The 19,069-nt window shown below is 40.8% G+C and overlaps 1 protein-coding gene across 2 annotated transcripts in view; it reads left to right on the forward strand.

Moving 5' to 3' along the window:
• The window catches only part of pcgf3 (polycomb group ring finger 3), a 72,871-nt gene that overhangs the window by 51,842 nt on the left and 1,960 nt on the right, over positions 1-19,069 (forward strand). For both annotated transcript variants that reach the window (XM_085789239.1, XM_085789240.1), the window contains exons 7-8: positions 9,536-9,624; positions 16,892-17,029. In XM_085789239.1, the coding sequence (XP_085645365.1) occupies positions 9,536-9,624; positions 16,892-17,029 (227 nt within the window). The remainder of the gene's footprint in view (positions 1-9,535; positions 9,625-16,891; positions 17,030-19,069) is intronic.

Here is a 19,069-nt window from a genome sequence, read left to right on the forward strand (position 1 = left end):
TTTATATATATATATACATGTGCCGTCAAAACGGTGGAATTTATGCAAATCTATGCAAATGTTCTCATGTTAACAAAGAATTTCAAAAAACTTGTAATACATTTTTTGTTTGTCTTAATGTAAGTAATCAACTCAGTAATTTTCATGGAGATATCTAAAGGTTAAAAATGTTTACTCTATTCACGTGAGAAAAATAATTAATAGGTGTATGAATGGGCTATATTTGGGTCTTTTTCAACTCCCCCCCCGCCCCCCCACCTGTGGTTAACACTTGATATTTTGTGGCGTCGTCCCGCCTCAATACTCCGGCTTGGGACAGTTCACCAAGATGAAACCAAATGTCAGACGATCGGTCTTAGTTAATACATTTATCTATTAGTCAGGGATGCAAACAGCGCGCCGAAAAGCGAAACTCGCTTTTTTCATGACCAATTAGGTGACTTGTGTGAATCGTTCAGATCCGAAGAGTTTTTGTTTTTGAGGGGGGGGGGGGTCTCAGCGTCTCGGCGTCTCGGCTGGGGTCAGTAAAATGTTTTTCTAACAGGCTGACAGTGACAATCTAATGCGAACTCATTCATGGTCGCCTCTGATTACACTGATAACAGCCGACCTCCAATGTAGACGCGCTACGTGCGCGCTCGTTACCCAAAGCGGCGCGTATCCGCGTGCAGTCGGTGCGACGGCGACGCCGTTTTTTCCCCCGTGCATGTCCGTGGAGCTGTGCGCCGCGGACATGCACGGTTCCCTACGTTGCTGTGTCAGTCAGGTGTCTCCCACGGAGCTCTGCCCCGTTTCAGAGGTGAAGGAAGCCCTAAAGACGTCGCCTCCGCGATGTAGAATGTGTTCAATTAAAGTGAAACTAGCACATTATATAAGCCTATATGTCCATTACACACTGAATTAAACATCCCATGTCTTTATTTATTCAGTTTATTTTAATAGTAATAATTATGACTAACATTCAGTGAAGACCTAAAATTCAGTATCTCCAAAATTGAAATATTGCAAAGGATTTTTTTTTTTTTAAGCATTTTTAATATCTGAAAACTATGTCCATCTATATACACTCAATACTTGGTTGGAGTTGAACTACTGGAAATCGACTTTTCCATGATATTGTAATGTAATCATTTGTTAATGGTGAGCTGCCCCCCCCCCCAACGCCAGACAATTCCTCTCTCTTTTGGTCCTGACCCGTTTGCATCCCTGATTAGTTTTACAACATTTCTGCTGACGAAGCCTTGTGACCTTCAGGTGATACAGGACAGATCAATCAGGAGGAGTCGACTTGTCCCGGACAAACAAACTAAACTGCTGTTGGTCCCAGAATCAGATGCTAAACTAAAGAAGTTGCATGAAACAAAAAAAAAACAGATTTAACATGTCACAGTGTTTACATCTACATTCATGTTGTTTGTCTCCATGAGCTCATTGAAGCTGGATTCACACTTGACACGAAGGATTATCCTGTTTCCTTTTCTTTCTTTATCTTAAAGCAGCCGATCTCGTCTCCCGCTGCAGCGCCGACACACGCATCATCCTTTAATTATATTCAATCCCACAGCAGCTTTTGTGTCTTTGATTCTCTGTGATGACAGTGGAGATTTGTTTTAGATGTGAGTTACTGAACAGGAAACAATTACTGGGCCTTTAAACCTGCAATCTCCAACACTAGCACCAGGAACAGTAGTTTGTTTTGTTGTGAGCGAACTTTTGGGGAGACACTACAGGTGAATATGGTAAAAAAAAACAAAAAAAACCCGACAGAAAACAGATATCACCATGAAACTTCCCAGGTTTATCACTTACATTAGGACAAATATTGTTTGTATTACAAGTTTTGTCAAATTGTATATGTAAATGAGGAAATATGTAATGAAATATGCGCTAATTTGCATACATTTCCAGAACCGAAATCTGAAGGATAAAGCTACTTTCAAAATTCTTGTTTTATTTTGTTGACACATTAAAGTCAGAAGTTTTTATGGAGGGGATTGTGGATATCTCTTTTTATCTCTCTGTAAATGAGAAAATACTGTCACCAGCAATTTCTAATTTCGCCATGTTTTTAGGAATAAAATGTTGTATAAATCAGGCTTTGAATGATATATCCACAAACCCCTCTGTAAAAACCTTCAGAATATAGACAGGGATCAAACTGTCTGTAAGTGCTGCTGAAGTGGAGAGTCTGAGGAAAAACTAATTTTGAGAAAACAGCCTTTAAAGACTTGTACTGTAAAGTTCCATAGATTGTTAATGTAAATCGTACTTTTACGACTGGTTGCGGATACGGAGGAGATGACCATTTTTGGAGACTACATCATTGTTCGGGAGAGAAAGAGCTTTACAATGATTTGATGAATTTAGGAGAAATCTACAGATGAAAGAGACAAAATGAAGTAAATTTAAAAACCTTAATGTGGATTTTCTACCATTTCTTTCAACTTTTCTGAAAGAATACATGTTAAGGAAGAAAAATAGCCCGTGTTTTTGCCTGTAGTGGTTCACTTTAAAGCTTTGGACCAGATCTTTGGTCATGTGACACTTATACCAAACTGAGCCACTCCTGTTTCCTGTCGGACGACACAGTGAGGTCAAGTGTGTCGCAGCCCGTGGACCTGTAATGAACAACATTAGAGAAACAGTGGAGCCCATTAAACAGCAGCGATGGAGGCAGTTTAACTGGTCACAATGATTTCCTCCACCTCCCCTTCTCTCTCTTTCCTGCTTGTTGTGCACAATGGTGTTTTTTCCAAACCGGAGCGCCTGGTGCTGGTGTGAATGTTTGCCCAGAGGGCCGTCATGCTGGCAGGCCTAATCGCTCGCTTAACCCCCCCACACTCCCCTCCATCTCTGATTTTGGTAATTAAGACTCAAATGAAAGTGGAAGTGCTCTCCTGCTTTTCCTGTACAACACACATACACACACACACACAACAGAAATACACTTTAAAGGGATAGTTCAACATTTTGAGAAATTGGCCCATTGCCATAATCCCTATAGTCATAGCAGTAGGTTCGTTACCTTTAATTGTCGGTGCAAGCTATTTTTTAGAACGGCGGAGCAGAGCCGTGAGCTGCTCAGAGCTACGCTACGGAGGCTCATGGGATTTCTTGGTTTCCCTCATCAAACTCATCAAATACACAATCCAACAACTCCAAAACGCTCTGGTGGACAAGTTGTGACCTGCACATTCACCACACTATGAGATAATAACAGAACGTTACCAGACAGAGTTGTTTTAGAGGTAAATTCATGCAAAACCACTGGTGTGCGTTGCCTTCAGGGACAGTTTTTCAGCAAGCAGTCTCTGCATTTACCTCTAAAACAACTTTGTCTGGTAACGTTCTGTAATTATCTCATAGCGTGGTGAATGTGCAGGTCACAACTTGTCCACCAGAGCGTTTTGCCGTTCGCCGTTCTAAAAATAGCTTGCACCAACAATTAAAGGTAACAAACCTACTGCTACTGTATGACTATAGGGATTATGGCAATGGGCCAATTTGCCTTTAGGCACAAACTCAGAGTTTTTTCCTCGTCAGCACGGTTTGACACCTGCAGGAGAATAAAAAAAGACAAAACAAAAAAAACGTGGTTTTCCAGCGACGGCGGCTACAACGGATTTTCTCTAAATTGCCTGGTTTCCTGAGCACTTAATGCAAGGAAATGGAGAGACACGCGAGGCCGTGATGAGTCTGCTGAGTGCACTTTCCTCTTTCCACGACAACATCGCTCAACTCCCACACACACACTGACACACACACTGACACACACAGTAACACACACACACACACAGTAACACACACTGACACACACAGTAACACACACACAGTAACACACACACAACGATCGGCTGCTTTAAGCCTCATTTGAAAATGTTATTGTACATGTCTGTGTGATTTGATTGTGTGAGAGATCCCATCAATCAAAGGAAAAAAAACAACTCAACACTCGACTTCACCTGAGGGAAACCTCGTCTCTTTCCTTACCTCTTCTTCTTTTCTCTTTCTTTTTCCTCCCTCCTTTTCTTCTCCTTTCTTTATCTCTACCTTTTCTTCTTCTTCTCCTTCTTCTTATCTTTTCTTTGATTTGTCCTTCTTTTTTCTTTTCTCCTCTTCTCCTTCCTTTATCTCTTTGTTTCGTTTCCTTTTCTTTTCTCCTCATTCTTCGTCTCCTCACTCTTTCCTTCTTCTTCTCCTCTCCTTATCTCTTTTCTTTATCTTCCCTTTCCTTTTATTTTCTCCTTCTTCATCTTCTTCTCTTTCAAATTCTTCTCTTCCTTCCCCTTCTCCTCCTCCTTCTTCTTTTTCTTCTTCCCCTCCTCCTCCTCTTCTTCTCCTCTTTTGCTTTTTCCTTCTCCTTTCCTTATCTCTTCTTTCTTTTCTCCTTCCTTCTTTCTTTCTTTCTTTCTTTCTTTCTTTTCTCTTCCCTCCTTTACTTCTCATTTCTTTATCTCATCTTTTTCTTTTCTCCTTCTTCGCCTACTTCTCCTCACTCTTTTCTTCTTCTTTTTCTTTCTTTGTCATTCTATCTTTCCTCCTTTTCTTATCCTTCCTTTATCTCTTCTTTTCCTCTTCTTCTCCTCCTCCTCCTCCTTCTCCTTTCATTATCTCTTCTTTCTTTACTTTTTCTTCCCTCCTTTCTTCTCCTTTCTGTATCTCTTCTTTTTCTTTTCTCCTTCTCCTCCTTTGTCTCCTTCTTGTTCTCCTACTTCTCCTCACTCTTTTTTCCCTTTCCTTATCTTTTTTCTTTCTTTGTCCTTCTTTCTTTTTCGTTCCTCCTTTTCTTTATCTTCCTTTTCCTTTTATTTTCTCCTTCTTCATCTTCTTCTCTTTCTCCTTCTTCTCTTCCTTCCGCTTTTCCTCCTCCTTCTTCTTTTTCTTCTTCCCCTCCTCCTCCTCTTCTTCGTCTTCTTCTCCTCTTTTGCTTTTTCCTTCTCCTTTCCTTATCTCTTCTTTCTTTTCTCCTTCTTTCTTTCTTTCTTTTCTCTTCCCTCCTTTACTTCTCATTTCTTTATCTCATCTTTTTATTTTCTCCTTCTTCGCTTACTTCTCCTCACTCTTTTCTTCTTCTTTTTCTTTCTTTGTCATTCTATCTTTCCTCCTTTTCTTATCCTTCCTTTATCTCTTCTTTTCCTCTTCTTCCCCTCCTCCTCCTCCTTTCATTATCTCTTCTTTCTTTACTTTTTCTTCCCTCCTTTCTTCTCCTTTCTGTATCTCTTCTTTTTCTTTTCTCCTTCTCCTCCTTTGTCTCCTTCTTGTTCTCCTACTTCTCCTCACTCTTTTTTCCCTTTCCTTATCTTTTTTCTTTCTTTGTCCTTCTTTCTTTTTCGTTCCTCCTTTTCTTTATCTTCCTTTTCCTTTTATTTTCTCCTTCTTCATCTTCTTCTCTTTCTCCTTCTTCTCTTCCTTCCGCTTTTCCTCCTCCTTCTTCTTTTTCTTCTTCCCCTCCTCCTCCTCTTCTTCGTCTTCTTCTCCTCTTTTGCTTTTTCCTTCTCCTTTCCTTATCTCTTCTTTCTTTTCTCCTTCTTTCTTTCTTTCTTTCTTTCTTTTCTCTTCCCTCCTTTACTTCTCATTTCTTTATCTCATCTTTTTATTTTCTCCTTCTTCGCTTACTTCTCCTCACTCTTTTCTTCTTCTTTTTCTTTCTTTGTCATTCTATCTTTCCTCCTTTTCTTATCCTTCCTTTATCTCTTCTTTTCCTCTTCTTCCCCTCCTCCTCCTCCTTTCATTATCTCTTCTTTCTTTACTTTTTCTTCCCTCCTTTCTTCTCCTTTCTGTATCTCTTCTTTTTCTTTTCTCCTTCTCCTCCTTTGTCTCCTTCTTGTTCTCCTACTTCTCCTCACTCTTTTTTCCCTTTCCTTATCTTTTTTCTTTCTTTGTCCTTCTTTCTTTTTCGTTCCTCCTTTTCTTTATCTTCCTTTTCCTTTTATTTTCTCCTTCTTCATCTTCTTCTCTTTCTCCTTCTTCCCTTCCTTCCCCTTCTCCTCATCCTTCTTCTTTTTCTTCTTCCCCTCCTCCTCCTCTTCTTCATCTTCTTCTCGTCTTTTGCTTTTTCCTTCTCCTTTCCTTATCTCTTCTTTCTTTTCTCCTTCTTTCTTTCTTTTCTCTTCCCTCCTTTTCTTCTCATTTCTTTATCTCATCTTTTTCTTTTCTCCTTCTTTGCCTACTTCTCCTCACTCTTTTCTTCTTCTTTTTCTTTCTTTGTCATTCTATCTTTCCTCCTTTTCTTATCCTTCCTTTTTCTCTTCTTTTCCTTTTTCTCTTCTTTTTCTCTTCCGCATTTGCCTTTGTGTTTTGATTGTGTGTGTGTGAGATCCCATCAATCAAAAAAACAAAACAAAAAAACAACAACAACTCAACACTCGACTTGTTCAACTGAGGGAAACAAAACGTTATTTAAAAAAATAAAAAAATCCTCCCGTCACTTCCCACACCTCCACCTCCTCCTGTCTGGTTAGAGTCAGCGGAGACACTCGGAGGTTGTTTGAAGGTGAGACACAACAATAACCCCTCACCTCCTCTTACCCCCCCCCCCTCCTCCTCCTCCTCCTCCTCCTCCTCTTGATAACCAATCAGTGAAGCCGACTCTGGAGACGATCGCCGCGGAGACACCAGAGCGAGCTCAGAGACCTTTTCCCGGTAATACCCTGTGGAATTGGTGACAGTTAGCCCAAATGGAAAACGGTCACAGAGGGGTGAACATAATCCCATCTACAGTGTGAGCAGTAAACTGTCCACACACACGAACACCGTGTTATTACCCACTAAAATCCAGCAGGAATAGACTGGATTCCTTTGTTTGTAAAGGTTACAGGAGAGAGAGAGAGAGAGAGAGAGGAAAGAATAAAAAAAGAAAAATACGCAGCAGTAAAAATCGGTCCGTGCAGCAGTTTTGTTTTTTTTTGTCAGTGCGACGCAATTTTGACTTTTGATAACTGAGTTTCATATCCAAAATTCAATACTACAATATCACCGCCCCCGCCCCCCCCTCAACAGGGAAATCCACACATCCACAAAGAAAAGAAAAGAAATCCATAAAGAAATATAAAACCCCACCTGGGCCGGACAAACTCAGCAGCTGCTGCTTCACATGACGGGAGTTTAAAAAGTTGCTCAGTTTTCTGTCCACAAGTAAAACTCAGATTTAGAGGCGTGAAAGTGACAAGAAAGCTATAATATTTAAGATAGATAGATAGATAGATAGATAGATAGATAGATAGATAGATAGATAGATAGATAGATAGATAGATAGATAGATAGATAGATAGATAGATAGATAGATGGATAGATAGATAGATAGATAGATACTTTATTTATTTATTTATTGATAGATTGATAGATAGATAGATAGATAGATAGATAGATAGATAGATAGATAGATAGATAGATACTTTATTTATTTATTGATAGATAGATAGATAGATAGATACTTTATTTATTGATAGATAGATAGATAGATAGATAGATAGATAGATAGATAGATACTTTATTTATTGATAGATAGATAGATAGATAGATAGATAGATAGATAGATAGATAGATAGATAGATAGATAGATAGATAGATAGATAGATAGATAGATAGATAGATAGATAGATAGATATAGGAGCATTCAAACATCATCACATCAAAACGGATTAAAAATGGCAGAATTCAGAACGGCCCTGGATGGACATCACCTTAAAATCAACACATCCTAATCATGAATATATAATTTATCTCGTATCATTAGTCATTTTGGGTTTGACACAACAAATGTTTTTTTTTAAAAATTTGCCTCCGTGAACCCTGGGAAAATGATCTGATGAGATTTTGTTCACAGTGACTGACTGATCCAGGAACTAATTGTCATGTAACTTGATAATTAAAAGTCGTGTTAGTTTATCAGTAATGATGCTCCTGACTGTCATCCAGACTGAACCGCGACTATTGATCTGTAATTCTTTCATTATTAGACCCTGTTTATTATCAACACAAAGCTGATGGACTGGATTTCAGTTTCCTTTTATTTATATATATCAGTTTGCTGGTTGATAAATTGATTGTACTGATTGGTTCTTGGTCTTTCTTACCTACAGATACAGGTTCATTCATAGATGCCTGAACCGTATCATCTCTTGTTTCAGTCCCAGACTTTTTTGCATCTTGCAGATCTTTGTGATGTCGACTCAAAGTGCAGCAGGAAATAAATTCCTTCTTTCTGTCTCGCATCAGAGGTGAATTCATGAGGCTGCAGTCGGCTCAGCGCATTAATATTTGAGTCGCTGCTCGAAACAGGAAACACTGAAAAATTGTTGGATGCAAACTCCCCAAATCCAAAATCCTGATCTATGAACAAGTCTGAGGGGGGAAGGAGCTTAAAATGCAGTTCAACAGTCCCTGAGCACTTTGTCGGAGACACAGTTCAGCCTTCACACTTCAGTCCTCTAGGGGATAATTGAAGGTAATTTCAGACTGTAGAGGACTTTTACTGAAGCCTTTCATGTCCCCAAAGGTTCATTTAAAAAATCTTGTCTTCAAGCCTTTTACATAAACTGTAAATACAGTCGATCTGCGGTGATTCGGATCGTTCAGTGCCTCGGCTTTTCTGAGAAAGGCACAAACAGTAAAAAGAAAAACCACATGAAGCCGGCGCTGGAGTAGGTTTAATCAGTGTGAAGGAGGACGACTGAGGGGGGTTTTGTTGTTTTATTACAAGTTGCTGTGTATGTTGCGACGTGCAGCGACGTGTCCAGGCAGCAGATATGTCGTTTAACCGATGCTTCGACACCCTCGGACATGTAATTGACTTTATAAACGGAGCTCTGCAGGAGGCGTCTTTATGCTCCGGCTGCACAGAGAAACACACTCCAGTCTTGGTTTTAACAGGAACCTGAAGCCTCGTGACTTAAGTTAATGAAATACAATCAGGGTTCCCACTCGTCCTGGAGAACGGTTGACCAATTTTCCAGTCGGAAAATTATTATTATATCACATTGTGACATCAGCTACCAGAGCTCAGTTTGACTTTTTCAGACCTCGCTAAGGATTTATTTTCCTAGAGAGAAAACTAGAGGCTTTTTTGAGTTGATGAGTGTTTCCAGTTTTGCACCACGAACATAAGGGTTTTCTCTGCTGAGTGACAGATAGAGGAGCAGCAGAGAGCTGCAGTGGGCATGGTTTAAAAACAAAATCATTGTTCTATGATAAATTTGTTACCATTTCTGAGCATGTAAGAGATTATTTCATAAATTAGAGCCATAGACTGCACATCATTAAATCTGACTTCTGGGGGTGAGAGAGGAATAAACACAGAAAGAAACTGGTTAAATGTACAAAATAAGGTACAACTATGGAAAAGAAGACTTCTCCAAAACATGAATGGGACGGAGGATGTATTATTAGTGTATGGCGTAATAACATGCGTCTCGTACTGTAGCAGCTGAAAAAGTCCTGGAAACTGATTTCAGGGAAAGAAAAGGAACCCTGAAAATGTTTCTGATCGGTGTCTGCTCGATCAACGATGCTCAATTCCTGGTTTTCTTCTCAACAGGTGACGCGAAATCGGAGGACACGGCCAATAAGGAGGCGGGAGAGGAGAAACCAGAGGAGGACAACGACTATCACCGTAGCGACGAGCAGGTGAGACTCCAGCAGGTTCTCCAGCTTCACGGACACATTAGTCTGATTGGCCGACACGTAGGTGTGAGTGTTAAGTGTGTGTGTGTGTGTTTGTGTGTTTGTGTGAGGTTGTTTGTGACTACATGTCATGTCAGCCCTGTCATGGACCGGACACCTGTCCAGGTCGGACCCCGCCCTCGCCCTGTGGCGGCTGGGATCGACTCCAGCGACGCTGCATGGACGAGCTGTCGGGCCGATGGATGAATGGATGAACTGATGAATGGTGTCTGGGTCTGAGACACCAGAATGAACCAGGGTTTTCCTTTTTTTATACAACACAAACACAATCACATCCTTCATTTTTATTGGTTACTGGAGCCAAGGCGGCGGATTTGGTCACATGACTTGATTTAAAGAGGAACCAAGCAGGATTTCTCCCGTGGCTATGCTACATTTTTACCTTACTTAAAAAGCTCCGGAGTAATTGTGATAGTTAACTACATGACTTGTGACTTATTACAAGTGAGAACGAAGGCTCTCTGCCTTCGCCTGGCGTCTCAAGGCTGAAAATCAACCTTGCAACATCAGTGTAGTTACTTGGTCGCCGCCCCGGTGACACCGTGACACAAACGCGCTCCGTAACCCGTAATCTTTTGTTCATGACTGTTAAGACTACACAAATATACACATCGTAACATCGTATATGTTATATAACGTTATCCACTGCTCCATTTATATGTATTTTTTTAGGCTTTTATGCCTTTTATCTAACTGGATAGCTGAAAAGACACAGGAAACTGGGAGAGAGATAGAGGGGAAATGACATGCAGCAAAGGGCCGCTAGGTGATATCGAACCCGGTGGCCATTGCAGCGAGGAGTATAGCCTCTCTTTGTAGGACACCTGCTCAATGCAGTGAGCCTTAAATCACATATTTGAAGAGGAACTATGCAAGTCTGGTCTCTTCTCCTCTGTGTTGCTAACCCTCCTCTCGGCCATGTGCATTTGTTTACAACGAAGCCGGCGAGAAATCAATCCATGGAGCGGTGGATAACGTTATTTATCATATATGTTTTTACGAAGTTTACGTTTGTGTAGTCGTATCTGGCATAAACAAGAGATTTCAGGTTACGGGGCAAGTTTGTGTTTGCAGCAACGGAGAGGACAGCTGGGACACGGGGCGGCAGCGCTGATCTAGTAAAGTTGTTTTTCAGCCAAGAGACGCACTAAGTGACATACGCTTTGAAAGCAGAGAGCCTCTAATGTCCCTTGTAACAAGTTAAGCCATTTATTAAACCATCACAATTACTCCAAAGATGTTTAATTAAGGTAAAAAAATTTAGCAGAGTTAAGCTACAAATCCTGCATAGTTCTTCTTTATGGACTTTAGACTTGCCTCACTGACATTTATAAGACTTGACTTTGACTTCAGGCAGGTAAAGCATGGACTTAAAAAGTAAATATTCAACATTTTTTTAAATATATTTTTGAAAAATTAGGATTGAGGTGAATTATAGTGCAGTGCCAACAAACCTGGCAACCCACCAGGACCCTGCAGGCCTCTCCTGATTGGCTGCATGTGATTTCCTGGAGGCTTTAATGTAAGAACCAGAGTAAATTAAACAGTAACTCTCTCTGTGTGGTTAGATAAGACTCCAGTTAAGTGACTGCATGTTCTTTTTGATGTGATAAGAAGGGAACTGGCCTTTTTAAAAACAAACTAGTTTTAAGGAAATTTCAGACAGCGCAAATTAGTTTGTCTTTTCTTTTTTCTTTTTTAAAGATAAGAAGAAGCAAATTGGATAAAATAATTGCAGGTTACAAAGCAGACTGTCAGGAACAAAAGCACAGAGGAATTAAAATACTGTTGGTGATAATTGTTGGGACAATTACCTTTAAAAGCCTGCTTTTTAATTATCGCCTTTATAAACGTGGCCCGCCGTGTGATTCACCACCACCGCCGGGGCTGTTTCACAATTACCGCTCGCTTTTGTCTTTTGGGGGTTGTGTCTGTTGGATTTCTATAGGTTCACATTTAGAGACAGATTCCTTCGTCGTTGTCCACTGAATACTGTAGATGCATTTAAAATGGAAACGATGCTCCTCTTGATTTCATTTGTATTCTGGCACCTTCTCCCATCTCTGCAAAAAAAAAGAAAAAGATATTAATAATGCAGAGCGGTGATTGTTGTTGTTGTGGACAGACGGTATCAGGAACACAAGGTGTCGTCTCCTTCTCCCTCTTAATGTGAGAGAAATTTGTCTTTGTTCTATTTTAGCTGTTGTGTTTTTTAATAAGACGTTTAAAAAGAAGAAGCCAGCAGCCAGATTTTTTTAAAAGCACAAGCCGGTCTCCTCCAAACACAGCAGCTCAGCCTCGTCGGCCGTGTGGGAGGCGGCCGGTGAGGGTGGAGATCTTGCCCTTTTGAAATTTCAACAGAGGTGCAGAATGTGCTCAGAATATCTAACAGGGTCGAGTCGTGTCAAATACCACAGAGAGAGAGAGGAAGGGAGGCAGAGGCCGACAGGAGAACTGATTTCTATAAGGTTTATACGTCTAAAGACCATTTCTAGATGTTTTTAGGGACATGCAGAGATCCCACAGTCGCTGTTGTTAACGCATCTCACTAATGCTGCAGGTTTTGGAACAAGCAAGTGTTTTGAGCTTTAAGATATTCTGCAAACAAGAAACCCTGCAAACTTGCTGATGTAAGAATCCTGCAGAGGGACCAAATGTTCAGTCTTTTTCTGACTGTTTTGGGATCTGTTAGTTTGCTGTGACAGTTTCTACATTATCCTCAATCATGCACTTGTGATCAGTTCTGTTGTTTTTATCCATAAACTCTTGATTTCTTAAACTGATATTACAGAAGCATTACTTGACTCCGGTAAATATCAATATAATATGATATAAGAAGACATAAACAGACTTACGGTAATTTGACACAAAGGGACAAAATGCAGAGGTCTATAGAATATGAAAGTAACAACATAACGATAATAATGATATAATATGTACATTAAATGCTGATAATGATATGCTAATGATGTCAGTGCTGTATACATAGCATGCATACCTAATGATATGGAAAAGATAATCGTAGTAGCAATAATTTATGATGGATTATAAAGCGGAATAAATTGATAAAGATGATGATAATGAGAAATAGACCAGCAAAGCAAAAGCTCCACTGCAGGATGCACAGCAGGATGTGTAAAGATGAATGGATCTGCATGATAACTCAGTGTATACTACTAATAGCGGCATCAGTCCAAGTTAAAGCTAAAGTAAAGTGCATTAAAGGGGACATATTATGGAAATATCACTTTTTGAAGACTCTTTAACATATATTTGGGTGTTTGTCTTGCCTTCTGGCTCCCAAAATGTGAGAATTGACAAAAAAATCTGTAATTTTCAGGCTCCCTAGATCGAAATCCAAAAAGTTTTACGAGCTGTTCCCTCAGTTGTCTTCCAGTGATGTAACTAGGACTCAAATTTGCATAATACCACCCCTACCTGGGACCGGTAGAAGGGGCGGGGCAAGCAGTGGCTGATTTGCATTTAAAGGGACTGAAGGCACTGAAACCAGCCGTTATGTTTTGAGAGTATGAAAAGAGCTGTGATGTTTGATCCTTTGGGTGTTTTACAGATATGTCTTTTAAGACACCTGGGAATTATTTTAATTTGTGGAAAAGGGGCAGAATATGTTTCCTTTACAAGTAACTTTATACGTACTTAACTTCCTCTGCCAGACGTCTCTAAATTTGACTCCACAGCTGAGGACTGAGACTTGTACAGATCCTTCAAAGCCCCGTTTCCTCTCCCCAAATGTAGCAACCGAGCTACATGTTGTTAAGCAGATGATGCCGTAATTACAGACAAGCTGTTAGAGAAGCAGAGAGGTGACGAAGGGAGACAATTGGAAAATGCAAAATGAGACGGAGCCTCTCAGGAGTTTTATGGTGCTTTGATGAATTTGAGCAAAACCAAAGAGAAATAAGTCAAAAGGAGGAGGCAGCAGCTGCAGTGAGGAAGAGTGAACACCAGGGACACCACTGTCCCAGGAAGCTGGGTTGACTGTCCCCCTCCCTCCTCCCTCTTGTCCCCCTCCCCGCCCCGTCACTGAAGACGTGGAGGCCGCTCTCTGGCAGACCGACCGCCACGCATGGACGGTTTCCAGGACACGTCCCCGCTGTCTTCTGGACGACCTTTCAGACGGTAACCTTGGGTGTGAGAGGCAGCGCCAGGGAGAGCAGAGCTAATGGAAACACAGACACACACCAGAAATACTAAAGCTGAATCACAACTAGAAGCCGGGAGAACCTGAGTCGTTACCAGAGCACGAAGCAGCAGTCGGAGGAGATCGTCCGTCTCTGTCCAAGAGGATCAGATCAGATCATGTAAATGTAAAAAACTACAGCTGCTCTGGGTTTAAAGAGTCTCACTGTGCAGAAACTTGGAGACGGAGCTCGACTCTGAATTATTAACCGAACCTTGGACGCTTAAAGGTTAATTTATCAGCATCCAAATTAAGGCTTGTCCATTATTCTTCTGGTCTGAGTCTAGCTCAGACATATCGGCACCGGAAAACTTTGCAAAAGAATTGCAAAAGTGTCTTGGTTTAATTTAGAAATGATGTTCTTGCATTGGTTATTTTGTGCTTTTTTTATACTAAGGATGGATTTTAACTCTTTTCTTTCCACCAATACTAATAACTGATAACTACCTGCTTCTCATAACCAATGCCAATGCCTGATAACATTTTAAAAAGTTTATGTCCACACCTGAGGTTAAGAAAGGCTAAGATGTAGTGACTAAAGATGGATTTAACATTATATCTCTGCCTCTGACTTAACACTATAATATAACGACATCACTGCTGTTGCAATCAACACTTATTTTCATTTTTCATGTGTTGTCTTTCAAAGTATTTATTTGTTATGTCTGTCCATCACTGTATTATTTCTTATTTCATTTAACATGTCTGAAATAAACTGTAACTAACTAACTACAGAAACAAGAACAGTTATAACTCTTGAAATATCAACATTTATTATTCTTTCAAATCAACTGAGGGGACAAACAGACTGAAAATGAGCGAAATCAAGGCGATGTTGGCTGATTATGATGATTATGGCTGTAGTCATCAGCAAAAAAGATGTTTTGGCCGATAATTATCTGTACCGATGGTTGTCGTGCATCCCTAATTTTTTACTAAACAACCAAAAACCCTTCTGACATTATGAGTCCAAACCTGAGAGGCTCAGTAACGACTGGTCAGTTTTCTGTATGATATTTTCTTTATGTCTCACTGGTGCATCAGTTTCTGGCTCCTTAAAGACGTGGTCGATGCGACTGTGATGTAGTGAAGCTGCCTTTGACTGTGGAGTCCAGATCACCACTGAGGCTTTTATTCCACATTATGAGCCTCTGTTATTGCCAGGCTCTATTGGAGAGCACGATATGTTTCAGTGTTGCCAGTGTTGATCTGAGAACAGAGACGATTTCCAAGTTTAAGCAGAAAGCAGGGCGATGTTCGCTCTCCACACAGAGAAAGAGAGAGACAGAGGAAAAAGAGACAGAAGGACACCCACTAATGAAGAAATACAAAGCCTCTGTCCTCCTGTGCTTTGGTATGCGGGGGCCGAGGCTCGGTGGCAGTAATGCATTCTGACTCCTGCAGCCGGTGACTTCCAAAACCCACCCACCGTGTCACCTCGAGGGGGAAAAACAAGTGCACGGGCCAATGGCAGCGACACCGAGGCGCAGGAAAGAAGCCAATAAGCCAAAGACAAACAAGACAATAGCGGCTGAGTGAGATGTGCTGTGGAAGCAAAAGGTGGAGATCAGCGAGCCGCGGTGTCGGGCTGAGTTAAGCAGCCGTCACTGCACCGGCCTGCTGAGATCCTGGAGGAAATAAGAAACCCCCGTTTTATTTTACAGTAAACTCACACTGACTGAACTCTGAACAGTGTTGACTTGGCATCTCTCTAATTTAGCTGCAAGCTCAGAAAAAAACTAGTTTGAGGAACAGTAGCAGCGCTCCTGCAGCTGTTGTCCCACTTTTTGGTTTCAAACTAGACGGACCGCCTGCAGCCGGGCCGGCGTTGGCAGCTGCTGATATGGGGGATTCTTCTGTTGCTCGGGCCTTTTAACCTGTGAAATCTTGAAAAAATACATCTTTTTAAACTCTTTTTTTTCTATTTCAAAAGCTTTATTAGATCTTAGCAGAGCTTTGATTTGTTATTTTGACATCATTGACTGTCAGCCAATATTGTGATGGTAAGGACAATGAGATGGTGCTGCTTACCATTCAAATCAATAAGTCGTGATCCTTCTGTCATGTCTGGCCTTGTGCCACTGGTACTTTTGTTTGTTTGTAGTTTAAAAAACCTTTATTGCTCTCTAAACAGTGATGGTAATGACACATGAACTCGGGACGGTGATATTGATAAACTAAATGAAACTGAAAAATTTTATGTGACAATGCGAAGTGAAGTTTTCATGAATTTAACTTTTTTTTATTGCTTTACTATGAAGATGTTCAAAAGTCTGGGTAGGGGACGAGCCCAAATCATAGAAATTCTGGCATATTTGGATTTTTAAGATGCCAAAAATATATTCAAATGGCATAATAAAGAGACAATTGTTTTTTTTTTCAGACCCTTTACAACTTTACAACCCGACAAAAACAAAACTTTATTTTCCTTTAAAATTCACCCTGGAGACAGAGAAACGCCCCTAATTAAAGAATCAGCCACATACAACTGAAAACCCTGAGTTCACCAACACATTGTTGTCTTGTCTGTTTTTTATTCACTGTCCTGTTATTGTTTCTACTGGACTGTGTTTTAAACTGTCTGGGTGAGCGAGACACCTGAATTTCCCTTCAGGGATTAATGAAGTACTCTTTGACTTTGACATTAAGATAATCAACCCCAGATACGACTGCTAATGACTGCTGCCTGAAAACTTTGGGAAATCTTGAATTAAATCTTTCAGGGAGGTTGTGTTTCACCTGTGTGTTTGTTGGTTTGGTGTGTTTTTGTCAGTGTGTCAGTTTTGTCTTTATGTTCATGTTTATATTCAGACCACATGCTTTTTACTTTTCTTTCTCTATTGTAAAATCCAGAGGGATGATGCGGAGGTTGTTTGGCCTTAGTAGAGAAACATTTTCTACTGTAAACTATTCAAGTTTTTGATAAACTGCAGAATTAAAAACAGTTTTTACTGATGTTTTTCACGTCTGTTCACCTCCTGCTCCGTGTCACTGTGTTTCCTCCAACAGGTCAGCATCTGCCTGGAGTGCAACAGCAGCAAACTCCGAGGTCTGAAGCGCAAGTGGATCCGCTGTTCAGCACAAGCCACGGTCCTCCACCTCAAGAAGTTCATCGCCAAAAAGCTTAACCTGACATCATTTAATGAGGTACAGATAATGACGCGCTCCAGCAGCGCGGAAAGCTGCGTGCTGAGAGGAAACCACTGTCACACGCGCTACATGTGGTGTTTTTTAGTAAAAGGTATAGAAGGTTAGAAACCGCAAAGATTAGAAAAAGGAAAAGAAATACAGTATGGGACGTAGAAAAGTGAGGAAATAAAAGAGAATCAGCTTAACTTGATGAAGTGGTTTAATTCCAACATTTTGTGTCCAAATAATTCCTGTGCTTAACAAAGAATGTGGATACAAATCATCTGCGCTTGTTAAAGACAAACAACAAATTGCATGTTTTCGTTTGTTTTATTTTCCCCCAAAAATGGATTTGTATCAATTTTGGTACAAATCTCTTAATTCTTGGAGTTTGTTTTGAAGCAGCTGGGCGGTGTGGGCCATGTGTATCAGAAAGTTTAGTTAATCACAACATATTACATAAAGGTCAGTGAGTAAAACGTCTCCACGCTGACTCACACAGAGGCCTTTTGTGTTTGTTATATTTGGCAGGAAACGAGACCCTTTTGATATCTAGATGTGGTAATTTTTCTATTTATTGTCTTTACCGCCTCATTCAGAGCGACGTGGGGGGCAGGGTGGGGGTGGGCCACGATTTGACAGATGGATTTGTTTCAGGATGCGGTGAATAATCATCATGGTCGCCTTCTTGCCTTCCATTTTTCTATTTTCCGTGTTTTTGTTTTTTATTCTATTGGTGGCTGTCACGGAGATGAGTGGGCCGCCTCCATCATATCGCCCCCCCCCCAATAGCACCAGTTTGGCGAGGCGGCCGCTCTGCCATTGTTGTGCTATCTGTCGACTATCAGAAGTCGTTGTTGGAACGTATTCTGCGGCGAGCTTTACAAATGAGTCGCTTTGTCAGAGAACGACGCAACCATTTACTCATCCCTCGTGTTTGTAAACCCACCGCTGTGGTTCTGTCGATGAGTGGATGGAGGAAACCAACCAAGCTCTTTAAAAAAAACTCTGTACAGCTCCATCCATCCATCCATCTGTTTTCTTCCTATTTGATTCATTAAATTTGAACTGCATTATTGGAAATCAATAGCTGGGTTTACATGGAGCCAAATATTCTGATAAGAATCGGTTTAGATGTCCAAACCTGAATGAAAATGCTCCATATAAACACTCAGTCAGAATAAACGGGCCCAAACTGAATGGAGTTTCATTCGGTTTCAGAGAGGTGGAATAAACCTTTTTTTAACGGTGAAACTGAATGTTGTCTGGTTATGTTCTTTCTGCGCATGCTTCATGTCGACATGTAAATGAGTAGTGACGTTTCTTCACTCGTCGGGGTTCCATACTTCCTGTCGGGGTTTATTTCTCCATAACCAGACTATACATTATCCTTTACATATAGGCCTACAGTATTCCTCTGTAGTTAATAGGGCAGCAAATAAAATATTAATTTGTGGGTTAATCTGGTAAATATGGATGTTTCTGGTTAAATTATCCAGCACAATTTCTCAAAGCTCATGTTTACATTTTAAAATGGCTTGCTTTGAGAAAACTTGGAGATAATGTGTTTTCTATCATAGAAGAAAAGAAAACCAGAAAATTAAAGAAACAACCTAATCAGATTTTTTAAATAGTAAAGAAATGAACAAAATAAAACAAACACAGTCCAGGTATTTTCCTTGTCAAACTTGGACTGGAGGCCGGCTGCTGTTCTGCTAGTCACAGCCAGCAGGTGGCGCTGTGGCAGTGTTTGTCTCAGGCTCTCTCTCTCTTTCTCTCTCTCTCTCTCTCACACAGTATTGATTGGCAGATGCAGATGCTGAGGCGCTGCTCAGCAGAATATCAATGTTGACTTCACAGGAGGAGCCGTGGACCTGGCGCTCCTGCCTCGTGCTCGCTATTGAACTCCTGTGTTCTCCCTAAAAGCCCCACTGCTGCACAGGCGCCGGCGGCCGCTCGTGTCAAAACTCAGCCCCCACTTTGGGAAACAGTGATGTTATAAGTCAGGTTGAAAAATGAAAGCCAGATAGTGGGAGAGAGAGGATAATTGTTGGAAGT

Source organism: Trachurus japonicus, chromosome 10 (assembly GCF_045865225.1).
Source record: "Trachurus japonicus isolate A0001 chromosome 10, Traja_1.0".
Lineage (NCBI taxonomy): Eukaryota > Metazoa > Chordata > Actinopteri > Carangiformes > Carangidae > Trachurus > Trachurus japonicus.